Source organism: Strigops habroptila, chromosome 8, assembly GCF_004027225.2.
Source record: "Strigops habroptila isolate Jane chromosome 8, bStrHab1.2.pri, whole genome shotgun sequence".
Classification (NCBI taxonomy): Eukaryota; Metazoa; Chordata; class Aves; order Psittaciformes; family Psittacidae; genus Strigops; species Strigops habroptila.
This window is the reverse complement of record NC_044284.2, coordinates 25,849,227-25,875,039: the sequence shown is the minus strand read 5'-3', so window position 1 is coordinate 25,875,039 and position 25,813 is coordinate 25,849,227. Positions and strand designations below refer to the sequence as shown.

The 25,813-nt window shown below is 40.5% G+C and overlaps 1 protein-coding gene across 4 annotated transcripts in view; it reads right to left on the bottom strand.

Annotated features, from left to right (window-relative positions):
• Positions 1-25,813, bottom strand: part of TIPARP (TCDD inducible poly(ADP-ribose) polymerase) — a 41,603-nt gene that overhangs the window by 10,809 nt on the left and 4,981 nt on the right. For 2 of the 4 annotated variants that reach the window (XM_030493962.1, XM_030493965.1), the window contains exon 3: positions 11,243-12,240. In XM_030493962.1, the coding sequence (XP_030349822.1) occupies positions 11,243-12,177 (935 nt within the window). In that variant the 5' untranslated portion in view covers positions 12,178-12,240. Of the gene's footprint in view, positions 1-11,242; positions 12,241-12,845; positions 12,978-14,409; positions 14,900-25,813 lie in introns of those variants that run through there. The other 2 variants (XM_030493964.1, XM_030493963.1) reach the window with 2 other exon arrangements.

Sequence of the window (25,813 nt, the reverse complement as noted above, 5' to 3'; positions counted from 1 at the left end):
ATACTGTGCTGCACATTGTATGAAACAAATACCCACAAAGCTATTTCTCAGGACAGAACCTCACAATTTGAGCGTTCATTCTCACTTCCATCTCTTTTCAGGTCAAATACCATAACACAGTTCTCCCTGCTCCAGAGATCTGTGACCTCCAAGAAAGTGCAACAAAATAGAAAATCTTTTCTTTGTGAGTAAATTATCTTCTTTTAAAGGTGGTAAACCCCAGAGGATTATTTAATTTTATTATAACTCTGCATGTTGCATGTGGTAGTGTGAAAATTGGTAATGAAAAAATGTTTGCAGTAGTTCCATGCCAATGCAGTGCAAAGCAAAGAGAATCTGAAAATCAACCTACGCTATAACCGTGATAAAGATTATCCACTAGCATGCTGAACTCTTTTAAAAGTAATAACATACTGGTTAATATCCTAAAAAGTTAAAGGTTAAATTTTGAAGACTGGAAAGCAAATTCCACAGGCACTTGAAACATGGCTGGCTTCCAGTAACATGACTTGGATATTTCTAATATGGGTTTAACTGTGCTAAAATATGGTCTCCAACAGACACACAACTCTGCAGCAAAGCAAGGAGAATCAAAGTAACGCAATGGGAGGGACCCCGTATAAGGAAAAACTCTTTCTGAGATGAACACAGTATGAGTCTGCTTTTCCACATGCTTTTAATGTAGAGCAAGCAGATCTTCAGGATGACCTCTTAAAATTCTGGATTCAGAGTGCATATGCAAAAAAGGGCATTTGCATGCAGACATGTTCTAACTGTGGAGCAGGTAGGGAACTGATATGGCCTTCTTCTAATAGTGCTGTAACAACATGAAAACTTAACATACAATTTCAGTACAACAAATTGCAATTTTTTTCCTACAACAAACAAAATCTGTGCACAGCTAGTGTGCACCTACGTATCTGGTAAGACTCTGTTCAAGATTTATAAGGCTGGCAGCTAAGAACAGCTTACCGTGAAAATAGTTTCTCTGAAGGCTAAATATTTTTCTGCAAAAGCTGTACAGAATGTGCCAAATTATTTCTGAGTACTGAAAAATGTAATGATTGTAATGTCTGCTGTTTGGAATTTTTTACATTTTTGTAGCTCAATGGTTCTACCTCTTCTTTATCAGATTCCCCTCCCTTGTAAGCAAACTGAGGAAGACAGGATGGTCATCGCTCTGTGATTTATGCTGACAATTCACTGAAAGAACAACCCAGGCACCAAGACCTGAAACAGGTGATTACTGCCCCTTCAAACATTCTTCTTGAAAGCCACATTAAATACCACACATTAAATGTTCTTGTCTTCCCATTCTTAAATAGAACTGCTCAGTCTGTCTGTGAAGGTCACAGCGTTTCTCAGCGACCCACCTTTTGGAGAGTGCCTGTGACACAGAGAGCAGAGCATAGCTTCCAAAGCTCCCACACACCTAGTGCTGGCTTTCAGCTTGGTTAATACAAATCCATTGCTCTTCAATTAAAGATGGGGACACTGTCTCTGTGCAGTTGCTATCTGGGTTTACTCAAAGTTTCTCTCAGAACAAGAGCTGCAGATCAGAACCCAAAAAATCAATCTCTACTTCTTGAAGAAAAAAATGTGGTCAAGGTATTTCTTGGTATAGTATCCTCTATCCATCCCCTTTAGCTGTCAACAGGGAAAGGTTCAGCTGTTTAACGATGAATAGTAGAATTTTCCTGAAACTCAAACTTCTGTTGAATTAGGGATGCTTTAAAAATGGTATTTCTATTTTTCAAGTTGGTAGCGTGTTTAGAACACTACTTCCCATTAACAGAAGATTAAGTGTCCAAAATATCTACACAACAGGTTTTTATTTCTTTCCCTGAATAGAATCATAGAATCACAGAATGGTTTGGGTTGGAAGGGACCTTAAGGATCATCCAGTTCCAACCCCCTGCCATGGGCAGGGACACCTTCCACTAGACCAGGTTGCTCCAAGCCCTGTCCAACCTGGCCTTGAACACTGCCAGGGATGGGGCAGCCACAGCTTCTCTGGGCAACCTGTGCCAGGGCCTCACCACCCTCACAGGGAAGAACTTCTTCCTAATGGTATTTTAACTAAAAACGTTCAAACTCCACATTTTCTACCTAACAGTAAATTATTTGGAATAACACTCCATTATTTTATACAGCTGAAAATTTTAGACAAATGCATTTAAGTGACTGCATCTGAAAAACACACTATGTACCCAAAAACCTACTTCATTCTCCCTCCCCCCCCCATTATAACACCGTGAATAAGGAAAGATACTCTTTCACAAAAACCCTTGATTCACATAAAATATATATTACTCCAATGCTCATTTACATTCTTTAACAGTGTATTTCTCTATTCAGAATTATTAACTTTTTAAAATTGTAACATTCACTAGCTTTTAAGCTCTGAAATCCTAAAGCAAAGTTGTTTAATAATAGCTCTTCAGTTAAAGCACTTCCTCTGTATATGAAAAAGCCTATTACCATCTTACATAATGCAAAGCCGTAACAAAAAATTGTGATTGCAGCAAGTGGTTGTGTGATTACATTCCTGGCTTCAGCTTTAAGACACCAGTGATGAAAGCAAATGTGACAACTGTACCTCTCAGCTGTCTGAGACCTTAATATAAGTGAAAGACCCCAAATTTAGAGTTCAAGAACAGTAAGAATGTAAGATGCTCAACGTTATGTCTGATATGTTCTTTAGCATAACATAATTTTATCTTCACACAGTATAATGATTTACTACTTCTGAGATACAGTGTACACTGTCTAAAGCAAAGGGTATCCTCTATAATGTATAGACTATTGATAACATATAGATTAGGAGAGGGGAAAACCAACAACAAACCAGGCACACATCACCTTGTTTTGTGCCCTGAAGGGAGCATGAAAGAACACGCAGCACATCACACACACGTGATTGCACAACTATCTGCACCTTCGGGAGATGCTCCCATGCAATGGCGATGAAATATTCAGGTACTGTGATGATGACAGTGGCAGAACAAATATACATGAACCCAACAATTAAACCCCTTTCTTGTGCGCAGAGGTGAAACAGACCCCTCCCAACACTTCCTCTCCACCATCTCCAAAAGATGAGCTCCATGAAAGGGGGACATCGCTTTTTATGCTTTCCTTGGGCAGTTTACGTTAAGGAAAAGGAGAGTTTTGTAGCTAACATGATAAAAGAAAAAAAAAAACCCTAGTGTTTTTTACTAGTGGACTTTGAAGTCTCTATCTGAAATATCAGTCTAGAGAAGGTGGGAAGGAGATTAGAAAGGCTGAATGTTTGTCAGACATTTGGGAAAGCAGGAAATGTATTTCAAATACCTTGGTGGGGCAACGTGTTACTCCCAGTGCCTCTTTGCATAATGCAACAGCCTTCTGTACAGCTTGAAACCAGTAATAAAAATAATGCTGTTTTTTTCTACAGAAAAAAAAAGAAATATTAAGCCCCTCTGCAAACACCACAATTTTGCCTCATCTCGCTTCTGAGGTAGAAAATCACTATCCCCATTTTGACCAGGGAAAGACAGATACACAGAGAGACTAAAATAGCTTCCCCCAAGTCCCACAGAGAATCTGCAACAGAGGTGGGAACAAAGATTTCTTAAGAACTTCACTGACTAACCAAATAAAGGTCTATAAAATATCTGCACTGAAAGAATAAACATATTGAAAACTCTTAAGAACACGTCACACAAACCCAAATCTGGTGTTGTACAACAGTGCAGATAAAAATAAAATTCCACATGTGTTTTCAAAGCAGAACCTGGTTCCGCAACATTTTCTCTGTACCTTAACTATAACGAGTAACACAAAGACATAATCTCTTCAGGACACTGAACTGAGTAGGTACATCGACTAGAAAGTTACAACATAGAACTCTTTTTTCTGATGAATGTAGCCTGTTAAAATAAGGATATTTGGGCTTGCTCTTCCTTGCATCCTTCTGAGGAACTTCAGCCTAATGTGTGCATCGTCTGTGCTCTTTCCATTCAATGTGACACATGTTCACTAGATGTTATGTACGAATAGATGACAAGGAGAAATATTTTTGTAAGTGCTATGAAAATGCATGTGGTTTCAAACTCTTCTCCTAAGTTCAGTTACATGTCATGAGTCTTACCACAAACAGGGTTCAGAAAAAACAGAAACCTAGTGATCAACAAAGGTCTGTACAGGAAATGAAACTCAGTTCCCATCAGAACAGCTGTGACACGAAGCAAGACTGAGAGTTAAACACCACTCAGATGATGAAACTGTTGATTTTCTCTCTATGACTAAACCAGTTCCTCTATGCAATAGCAACAAGCTGAAAACCACTCAGGGGAACAAACTAACTTAAAAGATTTAAACAGGTACAAAAACCTTCTGTACATACGTTGGAAAGACAAATTGAACTCAGTTGCTGTAGTAGATATGTCTGGCATCTACACTTTCTGGTGACCCAAAATTAGCAATGTTTAATCTTATTTGTAGCAAACAGTTGTGTGAAGTTGCAGGCTGTAGTCCAGTTTTGGGTGAGGGATCTTCAAGTATATTGTCTTTATGAGGTCTTTCTTTTTAAGCAAAGTACTGAAATAGGAACATCAGGTCTTAGACAACAGCAGCCAAAATTTGCTCCCATCAAAACCAATACTGATTCCATAGGAAGTAACAGTAAGCAAGAGCTCAGGTAACACTCATGAAGGGACATTCATAAAATAGCTCTTCACAATGTAGGAATAAAAATGCAGCCAAATCCTAGTTATTGCCATAGGGAGCATGAAAGGAAACTAGGAACCTTCCCTCACAGAAGCAATACTTTACATGAGGGCAAGAACAGAAACAAGCTAGTAAACATGATCCTGCGGTCTTGATCTTATCAGTATCTCATCATTCTTAAACTGAACAGAGGGGCAGCAGGTGACAGGGCAGGAAATTAGTTTCATATTCTACTTAATTTACTCCCTCATCATGTCACACAGCTTCTCTCTGTTGTGACCGTAAGCCATGCAGGTGATGTTCAACAAGACAGACTCAGAAAAGAGAAAGGTGCTACAGAAAGATCTACCTTTACACTTAAAAGACTCCATCATCAGAGAAAAGAAAAAAAATCTACCAATATAGTAGTAGCTTTACTGCTTTTCCTATATTTTTTTAAAAGCTGGAAAGGCAGACTTTCCCTGCCTTACTATTGGTGACTGGGGGTGCCTGAAAATCTTCTGTAATTTTCACAGTGAGAGGGTCTCGCCTGACTTGCGTGTTTGTAAATCTGAAACTTCTACTGGCATATTGGTCCAGATATATATACAGCTTAAATGAAAGCCTAGCTCCAGATCTTTCCTGGTGGGGGGAAGGGACAGGGAGGGCGAGGAATCAAGCTCTCACACACCAAGATACCATCTCTAGATCGGGAAGACATTGAGGCATGACTGCTGGAAGATAACACTGTGCTAAGAAGTATGTTTGTCCTGCTAAGAAACTCATTATTGGCCACTTTTGAGCAGGAGGTACTGGGTTAAAGTGGTCCTTTGGTGTCAAGTGCTGCTAAGTTCTAAAAATCTGTAGCAAAGAGGATGTCAAACACATTCAAATCTTCCAACTATTACTGCATGCACCATATTTCATAATTCAAATCCAAGTGACATCTTCCATTTGCAGTAGAGGATAAACATGGATGTCTTTGAGAGAGATTGCTGGTTTCAAAGGTCTCCTACCTACACCTGATGAGGATACATTTTGCAGTTTTGTTAACTTAAATTTCTATATCAGTCGATGTTTTAGAGACAGCACAAGCACAGCTCTGAGTGGCAATAGAGCTGATAGAAGAAAGGGTTTTCAGCTCACGGGAAAGACATTCGCTTTCACGAAGCTGTAATATGAACACTTTCTACAGCACTTAGATGGAACCTCATTTTCAAAGCCCCATTTTTCACAAATGTTCTGCACAGACAGGTCTGGGTATTTTTTGGTCATGTTTTGTTTGTGGATTGTTTTCTTCTTGTTGGGGGGCAATCTGCGTGGTTTGTTTCTTTTTTATTTTTTTAGAATTCTATCCAATCTCAGGGCTTAAAATACCTATGAAATTTACAATAAATAATGAAACTGCATCAGTTTCATCAATGCATTACAAAAGATGATCATACACAAGTCTAACATTGACTAGTGATCAAGTCTAGTTGTTTTGGTTTTGAATATTCCATCTTACATTCCATGTCAACATCCTCCACATCCAGCTTCCTAAAACTGGACTCCTATATACATTTGACTACAAGTATCAAATTTTGCAATTACTACTCAGCTCACATCCCTACTGATTTCAGCAAATACACGTACCAACCAGGAAGGAACTTCACGATCACTGCTCCTACTAAGCAAATAGCTTTAACAGACTCTTTCTGTTCCTCATCCTTACCGAATGGACAGGCAGACAATGTGACAACCGTGTGCCTGCTGGATTACCTGTAAGCAACTCTTCTGAGCAATCTGTTTCATCAAGTGTAAATCTTTGTTTCAGAAAGGACTGTTTTATTACTATAAGTACACAGGGAACAGACTGACCTCAACCTGAAGCCAGGTGACAGCTGTTTCCAAAACTGTAATCTGTTTATTGACATGAAACAAGAAAAGGGATACAGGAGCAACTGCTGATTCCCACGGCAGCTCAACATAACGCTTCTAACTTCCCTACATTTGTATAGCTAGAAGCCAATTAGTTTTATTTCATATGTAAATGATATTATAAAGTGGAGCCAAGAGGAATTCATTGAACCATACTATTAAAAAGCACAAGGCAAACACTTCTAAAATCACTTTACATGCTTTTTTTATTTAGAGTCTTTGTCTTGCATTTAATTCCTTGCTAGAAGCAAAGAAGCTCAAAACCATTCAGCTGTGTATATTCAAGAAACACCACACACAAAATCAGCAGACACAGTGAATTTCAGCTGTTTTCTCATCTCCGGTGTTACCAATAACACACAAGTTATCTTGTACACTGTGGCAACTGCGCAGATCAGAAAGATAACTTCCTAGATTTAACTACTCAATCGGTCAGATAACCTGCAGAAGTCCCTGAATAGTTGAAATGCTTCCACTATGCTTTTTACAATTTTAAAATCATAGAAGCATATTTGAACCACATCAGAGAATCGAGCTATTCCATGAACACAAGAATGAAGGAATACTACTTCCCTGTACATTTATTTTTGTCCTTACTGTTCCTTTCCAAGTCCCATTGATAACCCTACTGGGGAACACACAATATTTTCTCTGACTTCATCCAAGAACCATGCATGTACATTGAGTAATTAGTCAACTGCTCCCAGGCAGAATATGCACCACCTGCTTTTCCCTGACTGGAGCCATTTCATTTTGGCCTTTCTCTTCCAGTAGCTAGAAGGAGCCATTTCATAAAACTTACAGAAATAATAATAATAATAATAATAACAACAACCACCAACAACAAAGAAATCAAAGCAACTATGAGAAACTGTTGTCTCATTGAGTTGGGATACGCTGGCCTACGCGTAGCCGAACAGACGCTGCAGTTCCCATGGCACACAGGGATGTCTCTTTGCCAAGAGAAGGGGTGGAATTTTCAGCCAAAGCAGGGGAACTGATGGGTCAGGAACTGCAGAGATGTTTTAAACAAATCCTTGTATAATCAGTAATGATGTTGCTTATTTTGAAAAGCAACACATGCATGAACAGATAGGTGCGTGTGGGGAAAACCTGCTTAGTTCTGCAGCCAAGTATTTCCCCTTACTAAAGAGCATCTTAAAATATCCCAGCCTGTGTACTCTCATGCTGCAAAGCAGTACTTGGCATTGTTCTCTCCAATACTTAACTGCAAGCTGGAACTTTTCCAGGGCCTCTCCTCACGTGTATGAGGAAAACTGAGAGCTTCTAAGTACTTTAACCTGTTTAAATTCACAACCCCCACTTGTTTAGATAGTTTGGTATTTGGCTCTAAGTACTTGATAGACTTCAGAAAGCAAAAATATAAACAATTTATGATAAAGCTTTATATTCAGTTTGAAGCCAAACTGCAACAAGGATCTCAGGCAGTCATATTACAAAGTAAGTAGACACGATTTACTACTTCTTGTACTTTAAGATCATGTTCCTTAGGTGAAAGGCAACAACTTAATGTTTTAATGTTGTTTTCTTACATTACTCACCTCAATAACATTAAGATGAAGAAAGATTTTTATAAATAGCTACTTGAAGAACATCATATTTGAATTTAGAGCTTATTCTCTAATTGAGCCAATAAGCCCAACACTTTCTTGAACAGCCCAACTTTCTTGGAGCAGCACACAATGGCAATGCTATGCATGCAGTCTGTAAGCATTACTTACTGTGCCATACAAACTATGTTTAAAGCAAACGAGAATAAACAACTACCACCCACTGGTTGTCAGGCTGGCTTCCGCACGGCCTTTCTTGGACATGCAAACTGCTGAACAGACATTTCCTTGTTGTATGCAATCTGTATAGATAGGCCTGTAAAGCTTGTCTGACCACAAGAGATTAATAGCTTTAGCCAAATAATGCGGTAACCATGTGAACGATGAGCTGTTCTAGCATGTTTGCAGCCTCTCAGCAAGGTTCAACACGCTTCTATCTGCATCTTGTTGCCAGGAAACACAACATCGCCCAGGAACATAAGGGAAGCCAGGTTGCAGTGACCACCCGTGAACTCCAGGAAGTCACACCAAGTCCAAGCAGTCCACACATAAAGGTTTAGCAGGTTCTTCTGACACAAGATGATGTTGCGTTAGAAGAAACTGGCAGGGATACATAGTAAAATATTTGCCCCCCACTTCAAAATGTAGCTTAAAACCATGTTAAAACTAGGTTTTAAGGCCCATTATATTCAGTGTTTGAAATCAGAAGCTCTAGTCTTAAGAGGAAGTTTCACTCCTTATTTCTCACCGATACTTACCACCAAACATGAAGCTCTTCCAAGGGATGAAATACATGGAAGAGCTACAGAAACTGTCAATTTATCATTCCATGGTAAGTAGATATCATAAATTTACAACAGGTACCCAACCTTGCACTGGGGCATGATTTTGCAGCAGTGACTGGAGCAAAGACCTTCACAACATCTTTTAAGAGAAGGAAGAGTACAGGCTATAAAATTAGCAGCTCAAAGCAGAAAATTAAAAAATACTGATGTTTAAAGTAATTATTAGTCTCGGTAGACTGTTTTTACTTGAAAAAAATGGTTAGACAGACACTAACTGGGTAGCCAGTTCAACTCAACAAGATGAAGTCTAGTTTGTATTCAAAGAATCTGCATTCACTTTGACAGCGGAGTTTCACACCAACTGCAGCACACCTGGGTTTTCTGAGATCATTCTGTTTCTCTGACTTCATGCACAGCAACAGAATGTCATGTGTCTGGCAACACACCCACTAAGTTTATTCCCAAATGGGTCGGTCAGACAGAAACTGTGTGTACCAAGAGACCGAAATACCCACCAGACTGGAAACCTGCAAAGTAAGTGTAAAGGCAGAAAACGCTGTTCAGCCAATTTTACAGGCCGGAGATGATTAAGCAATTATGAAGCTTTTTTTTTTTTTAATTAATCTTTCTTAACACCGTCATTTAGAACACGTAGCTCATGTGTAGCGATGGATTCTGTGATACAGGCTTCAAAAAGAAAACTTTTTGCTCATTTGCAGAGAACTCAAATTTAAATTATTTGTACGGGCTTATCTTATTTCTGCATTTGCTGTTTTGTTTTCAGAAATGATTTTAAATACTTGGAAAAAATGAAAGTTTCTCTGTTTTAAAATACAGCAAATTTTATCTGCTATGCAGTTACAAGTTTGTCTGGTTTTGGGGGGGGGTGTTTGGGTTTTTGTGGGTTTGTTTTTTTTTTTTTATTAAAGAGGCCAACATTTCTTCAAGACAATTCTGTTCTTATTTACTACTTCACTTTCATTTTCAGTGAACGTGGTATTGCCTTCAGGAAAAAGGATGAATCCATAGGCTAATGGAGCCCGAGTTTTAGTGCCTAATCCAACATCCAGTTAGGTGAAAGTAATGACTCACATTTATTTTAAGCATTAGACTGAGTCTCTGGTGCCTAATGAGAAATCTCAGCCTAGTAGATGAAAATTTAAACACTTAGGAAGAAGTGCTGTACTTCCTCAGGAAGTGGAAGGAAGTAGAGGCAGTGAGAACAAATCAACAAGGACTCAGATGGCAAATGCAATTTGAAGTTTTTACTACACAACTACAGAAGCATCACTTTGAACTGCCTATGGCTGGAATGAGTTGCACCAGGTTTATAAGTTATGGCAGGGCAGACAAGATATGCCTCCTCCGGGGTGGGGGGGGGGGGTGCGGGGTGGGGGTGAGGGAAGCAGTCCACTTTCACACGAACATGGACTATATAGATCTGATGAACTTGTAAGCATCAGCACTCCCACTACTCAAAATGGAATGTGCATTACAAAAGTTGAAGTTTTGGGTTAGATTTCTGGATGCAGGATTAAGCCTAAATTGATAACATAACCATGGAAACTTAAAAGCTGTTTTCTAATTTCAGAAAATGAGTAGATAAACACTACTATGTATAGAGGAAACAATAACTTCTAATAAATGGTTTAACAATTTTAGATGACAAAAAAGATCAGCTTTTCTGAAGGTATTGCTCAGGTTGTTCACAGTGAATTAGCAGAAACATCACCACATATTACCAACGATATGAAATTTCCAGTCAAATGACTTAACAGAGCACCTGTCTGATTTTAGTTGCTTAGAATGTAATAATGAAACCTATGCTTGGAGTGCACACAGCCAATCTATATTCACAGTGACAGAAAACAATTGCTGTATCATTCCTGTTTCAATCGCTGCAAAGGTTCATTCACGCTGCCACTTTTCCTAATACAGAGAAACCACTCTTTAGGAACGTTAAGAACAAGTACGATATTACACAACAGTCTCCATCAACTCCATTTATACAGAGCTGGAATTTCCTTATTTCACACACTTCAAGTCTTCCAGCTTCAAAGAATACTTTCCAGATGCTAAACAGTAATTTTAATAGGCGTGCAAGACTCTTCTGTTGTGGCAAACTTGTTAGTTATTATTCAGGTAACATCATCACAGGGCTTATAAAACACTTGTAGACAAAACATCAGGAAAAAAAGAATGCACATTCTGTTATACTTCTGCACCACAGCTCGGTTAAGCACCCTCGCTAGTAAGGGAGTAAATTTAGTTACCTACCGATACTTCACTTTGATCCTGTCATTGTCAGGGTTGCAGTAGAGCCTTTCCAGATGCTCCTGGGAATCATTGGTCACACTTTGCCAACTCTGGGTTGCTGTCCTCCTCACTTGCCAATGGTACGGCAAGACTGTGTGATGTTTGGGACAATCATTGCCATAAACACAAGTGCCCTGGAGAAAATCCACGCAAATTTCTATTCCATCTTCCTGATGGGTGTGATATTGCAGCTGGTTCAAAAGCTCAAATACCAGATCAAGAGAAGCTTCTTCACTTTTGTCCTGGAATATCCCAGCACTGAATTTATTGCTTAGATTCAAATTGTATTGCATTGGACAGCTAGTCTCTTGGAATAAGCCAGATGAGCAGCTTTCCAGAATCTTGTCTGGGAACAAAGGACAAGCTGCACCATCACTAGCAGCTGGGTGCAAAGGATGGTCCTGGAATGATTCATTACTATTATCAGCAGCAGTTCCAGGAGTAGTTTCTGGTGAGAGGTCTTGCTCTCCCGATTGGACATCCTGCTCAGGATGCCCAGAAGGACGAGCTACTGGCAACTGACTCTGCACATTTGGAGCTGTTGGCATCAGCACAGTCACATTATTATCAGACTGGGGACAAGAACTACCGAGGTCCAGAGTCTTTTTCACAGCAGGCTCACATAAATCACTATGACCACCACTTTGGCCTCGGGGCACAAAGACCCTATCCAAGGTCCCAGCTCCCAGCAAACTGGTAAAGATTGGCCGCAAAGCCCGGAGAGTTTCTGTGTCCAGTCTCTTCTGCACTTGCTGCTTCTTCTTGAAGCAAGGCTTCACTGGTGGTATTTTTTCTGACAGTCTTATCTGAGGAGGAAAGTCCTCTGAAGGAGGGCACTTCATTCCTGGGCAGTGAGCCTGCTGCACAACACACGATGGCTTTGGTTCCGTGTCCATCAGACACGGACTTTGCTCTCTCCAAATCACTTTCAAATGTCCCAGAGCCTTGCAAGAATCAATCTAGGGCAGAAAGGAAAACAAGACAGTTAATCTCTCTAATTGCTCATGGTTGACACGAACAAGATCACCCCTGGAGAGGATTTCAAGCCAGCAACAGCAAACTCCTCCCCTCTCTGTGACTGTGGGTAGCCCCTAGGCACGTAAAGCATGAAACCAGCTAAACTCAGGCTAATTAATCCCAAACACACACTCATCGTCTTCTCTCACATGAAGTCTCAGAGACACTCAGGCACGCACACAGAGTCCCTGGGGGGAAGGAGGGGAAGCAGGAAAGGGGAATCGGCTTATGCCCTCCTCCTCATGATGATGTTTAATAATAAACAGCGCTTTAGTTCATTATATTCTCAAAAGTGAACATTGCATTGTTAATTTTTATGCTTCCCTCACACACAGACCTGGGAATAGAGGCATTAGCAGACATACAGCCCTGAATGTTCCCATCACACTTTAAACATTCACACACCATTTCTTCTCCCACCAGATAAGCAGGCGGATGTACACATTCCCATTCCATTCACATATATCTTCCCTCATACAACCTCACGCATCCACCCAGCAGCAGCAGCAAACTGCTGGCTTCACTTAAAGAACAGCAAACTTCATACCAGCGCCAGTAGGGGCCAGGATTTAATCCTTGTTTTTTTAGACACAGGAATTCAAGTGCTTACACCCTGTTCCTCCTGCTATGCATCTGACACTGACAGTCTCATACACGTCCAGACACTCCCACGTCATCCCACAGCCGCTCTCACATGCCCACACTCTCTCGCACTGACTCAGATGCACAGGCTGCACTCCGTCACCCTGCTGTGACACACCGAGCTCATTTGCCTCTTGCTAGGCTGGTCAACAAGAATTAAAATTGGGCAGTGAAGAAAACAAAAGGGTGCTAGTTTGCTAGTTACTCAGGAACAGAGGAAAAAAATTATTTCTAAGATGAAAAACTCTTTTTTTTTTTCTGAAGTACAAATAAATAGTATGTCTCATACGTCACCAGAAAGCAAGCTCTATGGCTTTTAATCAGGAATCTTGTAATATTTGATTACATTTAATTAAACCCTCTTCAATCTCCTCACACGTAGCCCCAAAGCTTAGAGTGGAGCACATTAAGGATTACTTCCTGGATAAATGCATTCCAAACAAAGTAATTCTCATTTCAAAACAAAATCCCAGAAAAGGGATAAAATTTAGCAATAATTTCTTACTACTGACAATTTGCTCTGCAAAATTTCTCATTGAGTCTTCCTTATTTTGGAACATGCGTTTAGAAGGCTTCTGCATTAATCTGGGAAACAGCACATCAGGACTGCCAGGAAAAAGGAAAAAAAGTTGTACTTTTACAGTTTCCCATTTTTAGATTAAATTTAAAGCAACCACTAGATTTGTTTGCCAGTTAAAATAAAGTTCAAATTTACTGGTACGTGTTATTTTTCCACAGACAAACCAGGCGTTTCTCCTTCTAAACCACCAAGAGTACCTTAAACTTTCAAATAACTTCCAAGATTTAAAAATCCTCAACTCTGAAACGAATGAGATACTTCACTTCATCGCACCCAGGTTTAACAGCCCTGGTGAGGCGACATGCAAGAGGCTCTCCCAGGGTCCGAGGAGTCCTGCTGGGCCAAGTTGCTAAGTAACTTCTGGTCACTTTCAGCAGTATCTTTAATGTTAACTCAATATTGTTATCACTCACTTGATTATCGCTTAAGTTTTGCTGTGATTTTTAAAGAACTGCCTTATTACTGTGTACAGCTGAATCCCCCAGTAACTCTAAAAATAGAAAACGGTGAGAATCAGAGTATCAGATTTTGTTGGCATTTCTATTTTTTAACACCCCAAATCACTCGGTATTGTTTAGAAACAACGTTAACAGTCACCAAGAGCAATGCTGATTTGCACAATAGATTTCAACAGAGGAGAATCTGCTGCGAGATTTCAGTCCCCAAGTACTCGCCATCTCATGCGAACCACACCTCCTTTCCCTCTGCTTGCAGAAAGCAAGTCTAGTGGTCCTAACATAAATTTTTTAAAATAAGGAATATAAGCAACAGCCCAGACACAAAACCTAACAAGAGCAAAGAGCAAGCAAACCCTGACGGACAGACCGCCCCACAACTTTCTGCAGGGTTGAAGCCACTGCGAGCGGCAGGTCCCCCCGCAGCAACCTACCGGCTTTTGCTCTCTCCGAGCGAGAGTCCTGCGATTCTGGCCCAATTTAAGGATAGCTTCGAAACGAGATTAGTCTTCTGGTGGAGGAAAAGAAAATAACAGACGAACCGACTGCGACAGCCGGGTGTTCGCACGCCAGTATTTCCACCTTAAACACGCAGAAACGCCTGTGTCCCAGCTCTCAACTCCCAGGCTGTTTCTCGAGTTGCTCTCGGGGTTACCAAGAGACGGCGGCGCAGGGAGGAAAGGAAGAGGGGAGGGAGGGAGCAGCCGGAGCCGAGCCCCAGCGCTGCGGGGAACGGCAGCCCGGGTTCACGGACGCCCTGCCCGCCCAGCGGTAGGTGTCCCACGGCTCACACCGGCCCGCCCGGCAGCTCCCTCTACTCCTCACATATTCTCCTCGCTGTTTTAAATATCACTTCCCGAGAGCGCTCTGCAGGCGGCTGCGCGGCTGCTCCCCGCCGCCTGTGCCGGGAAGGCGGCCCGCCCCCTCCGCCGCTCCGCCCCGCCCCAGCCACCTCCCCCGGCGCCGGCGCCAGCGGCGGGCCGGCTGAGGAACGCATCGTTCCAGGGTCGCGGCCGCCGTTCGTGTCCTTCCGTGTCTTAAGCCTCGTGTGGAACCCGCAGCCAACCAGCGACACCAGAGAAAACGGCGCGGCGACCGGGTCGTTCCCAGCAATAAAGGTGTAATAAATCCCTCTGCATTTGATTTATCACGCATTAAGCACATGGTCTCACTTCTGCAAACCTTGAGAGCCCCAGTGCCTTACCGAAGAGGATTTCCTCAGGCAAAAAACAAGCAGCGATAGGCCAACGAGTGCGCCCAGGCATGCGTGCGTGTGCGCTTGCACGCGAGCAGGGACCTGCTTCCGAGAACTTGTGAGTTTAACACCATGTCAGCCCTTACAGCTTGGAAGTCATGCAGCACGCTGGAATAAAGCGCTCACGAAAGCCAAAGTCGGTACTCTCAACTTCCAAACGTTACTGAATTTCACAGTGTTAAGTTATTCACTGAACACTAACTAATGACTAAGCAGCAAAGCAGAAGCCCATCCCGCTTTAAAGTCACCGTGACTCATTTTCTGTACCAACATAGAGTGAGCTTAGTGCCCTCCTTGCATGGGGCTGCCAGGATTTGGGCCTGCACTTCACTGCCTGTGACACGGTCTGAAAAAGCATGCAGTGCACCAAGTACAAGGAGTTACAGTACGTTACTATTTATTTACATGCCGTATTTTCGAGGTGAAATTTGTTAAAAGCATAGTTAACTTTCTTTTGTCCAAAAGCCATTAGCATGCTGTCATCTTTTGGCTGCACGCTGTGCGTGTGTGAGAGCACGATGGGCTCGTTCAGCTGCTGGTGCAATGGCCTGGCATGCTTCCTTGGTGAATCATGCTCTTGTAGTGCCGTAGGAAACTTCCAACAGGACATGGCCATCAACTCACACAGGCTCCACACACCCCCCCCCCCCCCCCCCGAATTAAGCACATCTGCATCGCTAATGTGGCCAGGTAAAATAACTTATAAAGAGGTAGATAACTTCAGAAGGTGAAATTCATGTTGATGGAACACCTATTATATTATTTGTGTTATTGTTTTCTTTTTAAATAAAACTGGTCTTTCATTCCTTGCGCTCAGGGATTTTATGAAATTACGTATATAGAAAATCCATGCACCTGGAAAGATACTGTCATTTTAAGGTGGCACAAGCGCTACAGTGTGCTTTGAAAATGCTGCACAGCTGTGTTTATAATGCAGGGAGAATATGTCATTTCCACAAACCTATTACAAAAATTGAGCTTCATGCAGTTGGAGCTGACTTCTTTTAGAATGACACAAGAGAGGCAAAGTAAAGGAGGCATCGCTATCTATAGGCACTGAAAACAAATTATCATCTGTAAATTAATTGAACTCTTGATCGTCTGAAACATCAGACAGGCACAACCTCAGTCTGTGTGGACATGACAAAACAAGAGCTTTACCAAGTACGGTGACTGGCCATGTGTCATACCCTCATTTAGCAAGAAAGAACTGCATACACACTTGCATTTATCTTCTATTACCAGAACAGAAATTATGTGTTTGGAAGAGCTTATTTCATGCATGAGATATAAATAAGTAGCACATATGGCTGAACTGCACACAAAGGTACGCACAACTCCCACTGCAGTGAGATTGTAGGGACATAACTGAGGGAAGACAGAGGCCTGGAATAACCATCTTTCTCAAAACAAATGTATAATTAAAGGAAATACATCACAGCACACCAGCACATTGTACATCCATTTCTGAGGCTACCCCACACAAATATATAAAGCAATTATGACCACCATGAAAGTATGATCTCATTTTTAAATGCACAGTTAGATCTTAAGCAAGAGAAAGAAAGCTTTAATTATTTCTTTCAAATGGTAAACTGCATCAGAGCGAATGCAGCCATTTACAGTTCTGACTTACAAATAATGGAATAATCAGTATGCACAGTTCACTTATTTGCTGATGAAAGAAGGGAAATGTCTTTGACTTAAATGTTCATGCTAAAAAAGAACAACAAATCAAACACAAAAAACAGTGTTCTTGGGCTCCAATGCATTTTTTTTCTAGCGACAGAAACATGACCTCCTTTCTACCTCAATACTTGCACAATTAACACTTTTAACTTAAGCTACATCCCATCACAGGAAGGTTAACTGTCTTTTTCTGATGTTTCATATGCAGCAAAGTCAGCAAATGCTGGTGGGAACTGGAAGGACACTCTGGACCAAGGCAGCACACAAAAGGTGTACTGCACCTTCTCAGTTTCTCTGAAGCCATTGTGTCCCAGGTCTGTCTTGCACACTCTTGCTCTCAGCATTTTCAGCGAGAAGGAAAAGGGAGAGGAACAGTCACTGCCACATGCTCTCATTTTAGCTCAATGTATTTCTGCCAGCCAACCCAGCAGAAAAGCAGGTGGTCTTCACTGATTTCAAGGGATTAAAAAATTTCCTCTTATGAGGAATCTCAGTGCTACTGTTCCCAATGTGCTTATACTCTGTATGTCTAAAACAGTCTACTTCACTGTATGCAGCAAATCAAGAAGAGAATGAAGTTGACTTCAGTAGTACAAGTTTTCTCCAAGAACTTGTCTACCATTTCTCCAATTTAATCAGTCACTACATAACATTTTACTTTTTCCTTTTTTTTTTTTTTAATCGCTTTCTAGCACTGGAGTTTACTCACAAGTAAAGAAATCAGTACTGATTATTACTACATAAAATACTGAAATCTACAGTTCAAGCTTTTTTTTCTTAATATCATTATTATGTAATACAATTATACCAAGATCGTCTTACTCTTAATTGTCTGCTTTAACAATTAAACAAAAATACAAAATGAGACATTGCCAAGGTTAAGTAACAAGTCACTGGCAACGGGAAGAGGACACAGGTCCCTTGACTCACACAACAGCATTTCACAGGTTGGATCAATTATTTAGCACACCAAAGTCCAAGAGAACATACAAATGTCTATGACTCCTTCTTTGCTATGTAGCAGCAGACATGGATGCCAAAAACTAGAAAAAGGAATGACAGTTGTTATTCTTAAACTAGTGAACCATTACTTGCAGTGGGAAACAAACTACAAAGTTATGCCAGCTCTATTTTAGCAAAAATACAAAACTTCTGACTTTGATTTAACAGTGAAAAAACAATCAATCCATTGATGTTTTACAGTACTGAACAAAGGATGTGCATTTTTTATAGAAATCAATATGAAAGGAATTTATCCATGTAGCTAAATTTACTGTAATGCTTTGAAATTAACCAAAGAGTTCTTTTCTGTACCAATGCTTGATGATAAATGCTGATCACTTTCAAGTAACATTTCAAGCCCTGCCCTTGTTCTGACAGGGACATATGCCAGCAAGTCAGGTTAGGTAAGTACCAAGGGAAAAGAAAGGTCAATGGTGTAGACATTTTTGAGAAGTTCACAGATGGGAAAAGAGAATCTCTGATCAGCTCACCCTGTTATCAGGATGTGCTGATTCTTCTATACTTACTAGACTTTTGCAATAGTCCATTTTTCATAATATATGTCAACCTATTTTTTTTCTCTGACAAGTTGCATAACTAGAATTTTTATTTTCTGTGCATGTTTCTGTCCTCCCTCTTAATACTAAGGCTTACAATTTAATTTTTTTTTAGTTTTTTTCGTTTTGTTTTTTTTTTTAATGAAAGTGCTTGCTGTGTTTATATGAAGGTAAAAAAGTGCAAGCCAGTTTTCACTGATGAAGAGAGAGGAGGGCAGCAAAGGTTTATTCAGCACCTGTACTGGGGTGGCCTTTGCTGGAGTGACACCTAGTGGGATACATCTCTCTTCGTCTGTCCTGACGATCAGGAGGGCAGAAATTTCAAGGTCCAAACATGCTGAGATGAAGCTTGCTTATCATTAATGTTTCCCTCCACTGGAAATGCTCAACATTGACCGAACTTTGGCCAGGCTGGTGCATACAGCTTGAGGACAGGAGGAAGACCCCTGGGGACAGGTAAACACTTGATGCCTAGTCTAGAGAAGAAACTGGGATCATACTTTGGTGGGGGGCACAGAAGGGGCATCTGTGTTGTGTATCTGTGTCTGACTTCCACACACTGTCAGAATGAAGAATTGCTTCTGCAAATGCCATTATATTTAGAGCAATATGATCTACAGTAACTACAGGAATTACTGTTCCTCCTTGTGCCCTATTGCTATCAGATATAGCCAGAAGTCTTAGATAACTAAGCAGTGTTGCATATCTGACTGGTAGATGCATTTGGCTCTTTGGAGGGCAGCAATGACCCATACCTACAGTGTTTTTAAGAAAAAATATAAACAAAGATTATTTTTCTGGTACTATCCACAAGCAAGTTAAAGAAAAAAAAAACAACTCAACCATCATCTGCTTACACATGATAATCTAGACTGGTGTAAATAGAAGGAGGTTACAGTCTTTAAAATAGAAATCTTGCTAGATAAATGACATATTCACTGTGTGGCGGTAACTTTTTAGTAAAACCTCACATTCTTCTCTTTTACACTGCTCAAAAGTATCAAAGCTAGAACAGTTGCAATCCATCAATATTAGTAAATGAAACCTTTTGAGTCCAGACCTAACTTTTACATTTGCAGCTAGCAGTAACAAAAAATAGTAATTTCCTTGGTCTCAAATTCATCTTGTTTTAATATCTTGTACTAGTAATTACAAGCTTTAAAAGCAGACTTGAAAGTTCGGCAAGAACAGCATTTCTCAGAAAAAAGCGCATATATGACACATATGAATAGCACCATTCTTCTAGTTATTTTGCTGACCATCAGATAATCTTATCTCTGTAGGTGATTTATGATACATGTATTTTGACAGGGAATGCATCATGCAAAAAGCAGACCCTTTGCCTGGAAAATTTGTTAATCATTTCTGCAGAGATATCTTACTATTCTAGGGCTGCAGTCTTAGGGAAACGGACCTAGAACTTTGGCCTACACATGCAGCAGCACACTTCAATGCTTTTAGCGTATCAGTACAGTAACATTATACAACTTAAGATTAAGTGTTTACTAAGAGTTCCCATCTATCTTATGAAACAGGAAATAATTTTATCACAAAATCAAAACAGAAAAAACCCTGTATCAGTCATACTCAAGTCAGCAGTCTCTCAAGAAGTAATCTTTATACATGGAGCTTCCTTCTGCAGTTGTACTATCCGGTGTTGTAGCAGTCTGAGGGAAAAGTTAATGATGCTTCAAAACTAACTAAACAAAATCCAAAAACTTCATTCTTAAGATGCATGTAGTGTGCATTTGCAGGGCATTAAGCATAACTTAGAAACAGGTAACAAATTTCAGTACACTAGAAACCCTCAAATGTTTAAATATCATTTTGTGACTAGAGTCTGAAGACAGCTTTTCATCCGTATGAACAGGACTTCTGGACACAGTGTCTCTTGTTCAAAAGTAAACTTACTGACTTGCTTACCCACAAATTATTATGTATTTAATCATGTATCTGTTACACACCAGTGAGATCCTCTGGGACATTCAACAGATTAAAGCATCCATCCCATTTTGAAGTTGATTTAGATCCATGAGTTAATACATAAAATGATTGATAGAAAATAATGCCCACAATGGAGACACACTCGTTTGATTTATATGGGATTTTGTTGAACGGGTGCACCCTCTTGTGGAAGTCTCTTAAATCAGTACAAGCCATGTACTGATTTAACTGCCAAGTTAAGACCAAGGCAGCACTTCATGCAAATGTACCTAATATGAGAAATACAAACTAGTTCATATAATACCATGTAACTTTTGAGATTTTTTTTGAAGGTTAATTCTAAACCGCTGATGATTCTGGCATACATGGATCCTGCCCCACGGTAGGTAGTAATGTATAGATGGTAGTGCTTTGTTCCTTCTCCTTTAGGCTGACTCCCATTTAAACGAATAGGAAGGGAATGTTCCTTTATAATGCAGTGTTGGCCAACTCAAATTTAAACAGTTCTAAAATTAACAGTTCTGTCTAACAGACAGGTAGTATACTATTCTATATGCAAATAATGCCCATTCTTAAACCAAAAATCCCAACAAATTATAAAGGTATGCCTTGAAGGTAGCAGCATTTTACATTTGAAAAAACAGCTAAGAGCTGCTCACTTTAGCAAAACTTAATTAGAGCTTTAGTTACCCAGTGAAATACCGATTCCACAAAGGCCTGCAACACCCTTGAAAAGTTCAAGGTGTGAATGAAGATCTCTGCAGACATCCCTTGAAAAGGTCAATTCTTACAATATAAAAGGGAGCGGTATTATAAATTTGACTGCCCTTTCTCCCAAGCCCTGCATGATTCACACAGCGAGGAGGAAAATTCACATATTAGGTTAAAAATAAAATGAATGGAAGAAATTAACATCAAATTCAACAAAACATTTTTTTTTTCCCTAACGTTCAGGAGATGAAGAACAAAAATCTGAAGCTCCAGAAATATTGTTAATGTTCAAATCCTCAAACTTAATTGTGCTTTCTGAAAACAGCAATAATAATGGAAAATATTCACAAACATATCACGTGCATCCAATGGGCTAGGCATAGTTCCAGCTCAGCTGTAGCAACACAATTCTAACCCTGAGTAATGATACAAACCCAACTGGAAGAAAATGGGGCGAGTCCTTCATTTTGCCTAATGCATATGTAAGTAACCAACAAGAAGAGAGACACACATTGCTTTAGGGATCCTGCATGTCCTCCTTCAGTACGGCACGGCACACAGTTTGTCCTAGTGTTGACTCCCAAAGCCTCCCTGCTGTGGATACTGTGAGCAGCTGGATGGATACAGTCTGCAGAACACATAAATAAAACCACAGTGTTAGACAGCATCATGCAGAAAACAGCAAAATGATTGCTATATTCAGCAGATGTTCTTTGTCTGAAACAGCCTTAAGTGACTATGAGCTGGAGAGATGCTCCGCTCTACATTTTGCAGTAAGAATATGCTTTTGAACGATTATTTCTTTATGGAAGAATTACTGTGTGGGAGTACGCTATAAATTCTTTATTTCTAGAGTTCAGGAATCTGTGGGTTGCTGAAATCAGGATTCCAGAAGGGTACAGCATACTGCCTTGCTATATTAATTCTGTTTGTGAAGATTTTTTTCTTTTACACTTCCTAAGAGTTTTTAAATTTAGAAAAAACGTAACTTGGAAGAATTTCCTCTAACATATAGGTCCAGGTTGAGTTTACCAATGATTGGCTAGCTAGAAAAAACAAAACTAATTCTGTTTTCTGTGGATAGATTAATCTCCAATCTATACCAATAGATTGATATTAATGAACCTGAATAATTCTATCCAGAGCCAGCTCAAATCTGCACCACACTCAAGCTCACTAGAGGCACGTAGCTATACTGCTGCAAAGAGCAGTTCTATACAGCTGTGACACAGAAGTTTTGAACTGCTTTCCCATGAGCTTTACATTACGCTCAGTAGACCCAACCTGGAGAAGAACTAGACCACTGCAGACACCTGAGTGGCTGTCTGTCATGGTTTAAGCCCTGTCATCAGCCTAGCTCCTGTGCTATTCATTATGTCTAGCTCCACACCAGGCTTCCTGAATCCAAAACAGCTACTGCTGCAGAGCATGCCTACACATACCTGGACCTTGCTTACTTGCAACAGATTATCCTGTGAGAGCTTTCTGTCCCAGCCAGGAAGTCATGCCCTAGCATGTGCTTGCACTGCTACATTCACCCTGACTCCTACAGAATCCTGAGTATAAGTATTAATCAGATTTCATATATCCATTTTATTCACTATAGCTGGGCTCAACCATTACCTAAAGCCTAAAGCTGGCTGGATATGATTTCTATATACTTCGTTCTGTACAGACTATTAGAGTGAAATGGGCATTACCATGATGAGTTCACATGTTCGCGATGGTTAGTCCGTGTTACATATGGTTACAAATAGTCATTCAGAAGATGAAGGAGTCAGAAATACCCCCTTTTATTCATTCATCCAAACATTCTTCACATGATACTTCAGTTTCTAGTTCATCCTTCTTACTTTACATATTAGCATTTTAGGAACCATCAGCACAGGGATGGCCAACTCTTCTGACTACACATTAGAGGCTAAAATTTTCTATGGCTAAGATCCAGAACATGTCTGCTGAACTCGAGGGTGCAGGAATCGGAAACCCCAGAGCTAACTCACAGGTGTAAACTGACGCCAACCACCATGAGATCCTCCTACACTGCTAAAGGATGGAGCAGTAGTGGGTGGGTGCCTGCATGATACATTTTAGACTCAGAAATCCCATCTGCCTGACTTGCTCCCACTAACAGGGATTCAGACTGTAGAATTGGACTGGCATAATCCCACTGCAGATCACCTTATTATTCCTGGTGTGGGAACTACACGTGAACTGCTTATAGTCTGCATGCTATTAAAGAGACAGGCTGACTATCCCACATTTAAACAATTGTTTGGTTGCCTGGCATCCTTTATACCTAAATACATAATCACAGGCAGCAACTAAATATACGGTTCCAGACTTTGCTATGTAGCCAGTAACAAACCTTGGCCGTACACCAGTGCTTCAACCGTCTCAGGTCACGCCCTTCCCTCATTTTGCCATTCTGCTGCCTACCAATTGTCTTCCACACACACAAAACACATAGGTCTGCTTATAGTAAAGGCTTATTAATTCAACTTCCTCAGCCTCTGCTAGTACAGCAGAATTAATGACACAGCTCCCTTACTTTCACCCTGTATTTCTCCACCACATCATAAAAGGAAAGCATAAAGCACCTCCACATTAGGTGGCACACCCAGAGCTGCATGTCTAGAAGAGTTCTCCTGAGCAGGTGACAGAGTTCCCCAATGGCCTCCATAGAAGAAATGGCTTGTCTGCCACCCTTGGATCACATTTGGCTGTAAAGCGTACATGTGCAGAGTCAGTCTGCACAAACCCCCACAGGACCCAAACCAGGAGATTTTAGGCTTGACCAGAATAAAAAGTGATATGCAAAAGGATGACGTAGACTACCGTAATTCTTTATTTCCTGCTTTTAGAAGCTTTTATTTGTATTATCTGCAAGATATGCCTGAAGATCTCAAAGCAACATGGGAACCAGACCTCAATGTTTGAGAAACAGATGCTCCAAATCTTGAATATTAGGTTTACTCTTATTTGTAGAGTTTAGCTATTTTCCAAATATTGCATTTGATATTGCTTTTCAAAAGTGTGGTCAGTTCCATGCTGCTTCTGGGATAAATGCTCAGCAAGGCAGCCCCCTGAGAATCTACTAATAGACAATATTTAGTTCGCTTGGTCTACATGCAGAAGAACCTACCAACCAAAATGTTAAAAATGCCAAAGGAGGAAACTAGAGCAGATGAGACCATTTCAAAACACCAAAAATGGGTCACATATGCTACACTGAGCTCCCTTCAGATACAGCAAGTCTCACAGAAATCCAGCAATTTCCAGCTTTTAGAAATTAAAGGTGAGCATAGCAATCCATTATTTCAGTGCAGCATCCTCAGAAAGTGAAACAGAACAGCTCATGAAGCCACAGCACTGGATAATGTACTCTACTTTGTTCATTTGATCATTGCAACACCGTCCCATTTCCTAACACAGAGAAGGACAACTGTCCTGGTTTCAGCTGTAAGAGTTATTTTTCTCCTTCCTAGTAACTGGTGCGGTGCAGTGCTGTGTTTCAGCTTTAGTCTGAGAACAATGCTGAAGACACACTGATGTTTTAGTTGTCGCTAAATAGCGCTTACTCTAACTCAAAGACTTTTCAGTCTCTTATGTTCTCCAGTCAGGAGGGGCACAAAGAGCTGGGGGGAAGCAGAGACAGGACACCTGACCCAGACTAGCCAAAGGGGTATTCCATACCACAGCACGTCATGCCCAGTATATAAACTGGGGAGAGCTACCCAGAAGGGCAGATCACTGCTCAGGTTGGGCTGGGTGAGCGAGTGGTGAGCAACTGTATTGTGCATCACATGTGTTTATTGTTTTTTTCCTTTCCCCTTTCAGTTTTATATTCTTTCCCCTTGTTATTTCCCTTACCATTATTATTATTAGTAGTAGTAGTTTTATATTATACTTTAGTTACTGGACTGTTCTTACTCAACCCATGGGGTTTACATTCTTCCAGTTCTCCTCCCCATCCCGCCCGGAGGAGGAAGGGGAATGACTGCATGGTGCTGAGTTACTGGCTGGGCTTAAACCACAACAGCAACTCAGACATTCTCTTCCCCTTACAGAGTCATAGATTCTTTGCAAACCCACACCCAGATAAGAAAGCTATCCTCGCAAAACGGTGTCTGGAAGCAAAATTGTATTAAGCCAGTGCCATTCCTTACCAGCCCCAGACTGCCCCTCAAGCTGTGACAGCTGCGCTCTTTTAGGGCTACATTCTAAATCACATAGAGGAACTGGTTTGGCTGAAAAAGAATACAGCCAGATTGTGTCTCCACTTTTAAACCTCAGACACCACAGAATGCTTAAAAAAAAAAAAAAAAAAAGCACAGCACACAGAATTGGAAAGCTTCTCATCCAACTAGTTCACACAAAGAGCCAGAGCTGCTCAGTTTGAGTGTCACGCATGTTTATTCAAAGAAGGTTTTTCTTTTGTATTTCAATAATCCCCAATCTGTTGATCCAAAACTCAGAACACTAATCCCTTACCACATGATAAATTTCAATACATCCAAGTAAACACAGGGATTTCAGAATATTAGAAGAGTTCAATTTTGAACAAAGAGGGGGTTTTCAATCTTAACTATAGTGAAGCTTTTGCTCTGCTCTAATTTCATTCCTGGACATAGTTTAGTCCATTGGCTCTAGAACGAATGCCATTGAGAAAGTTAATCT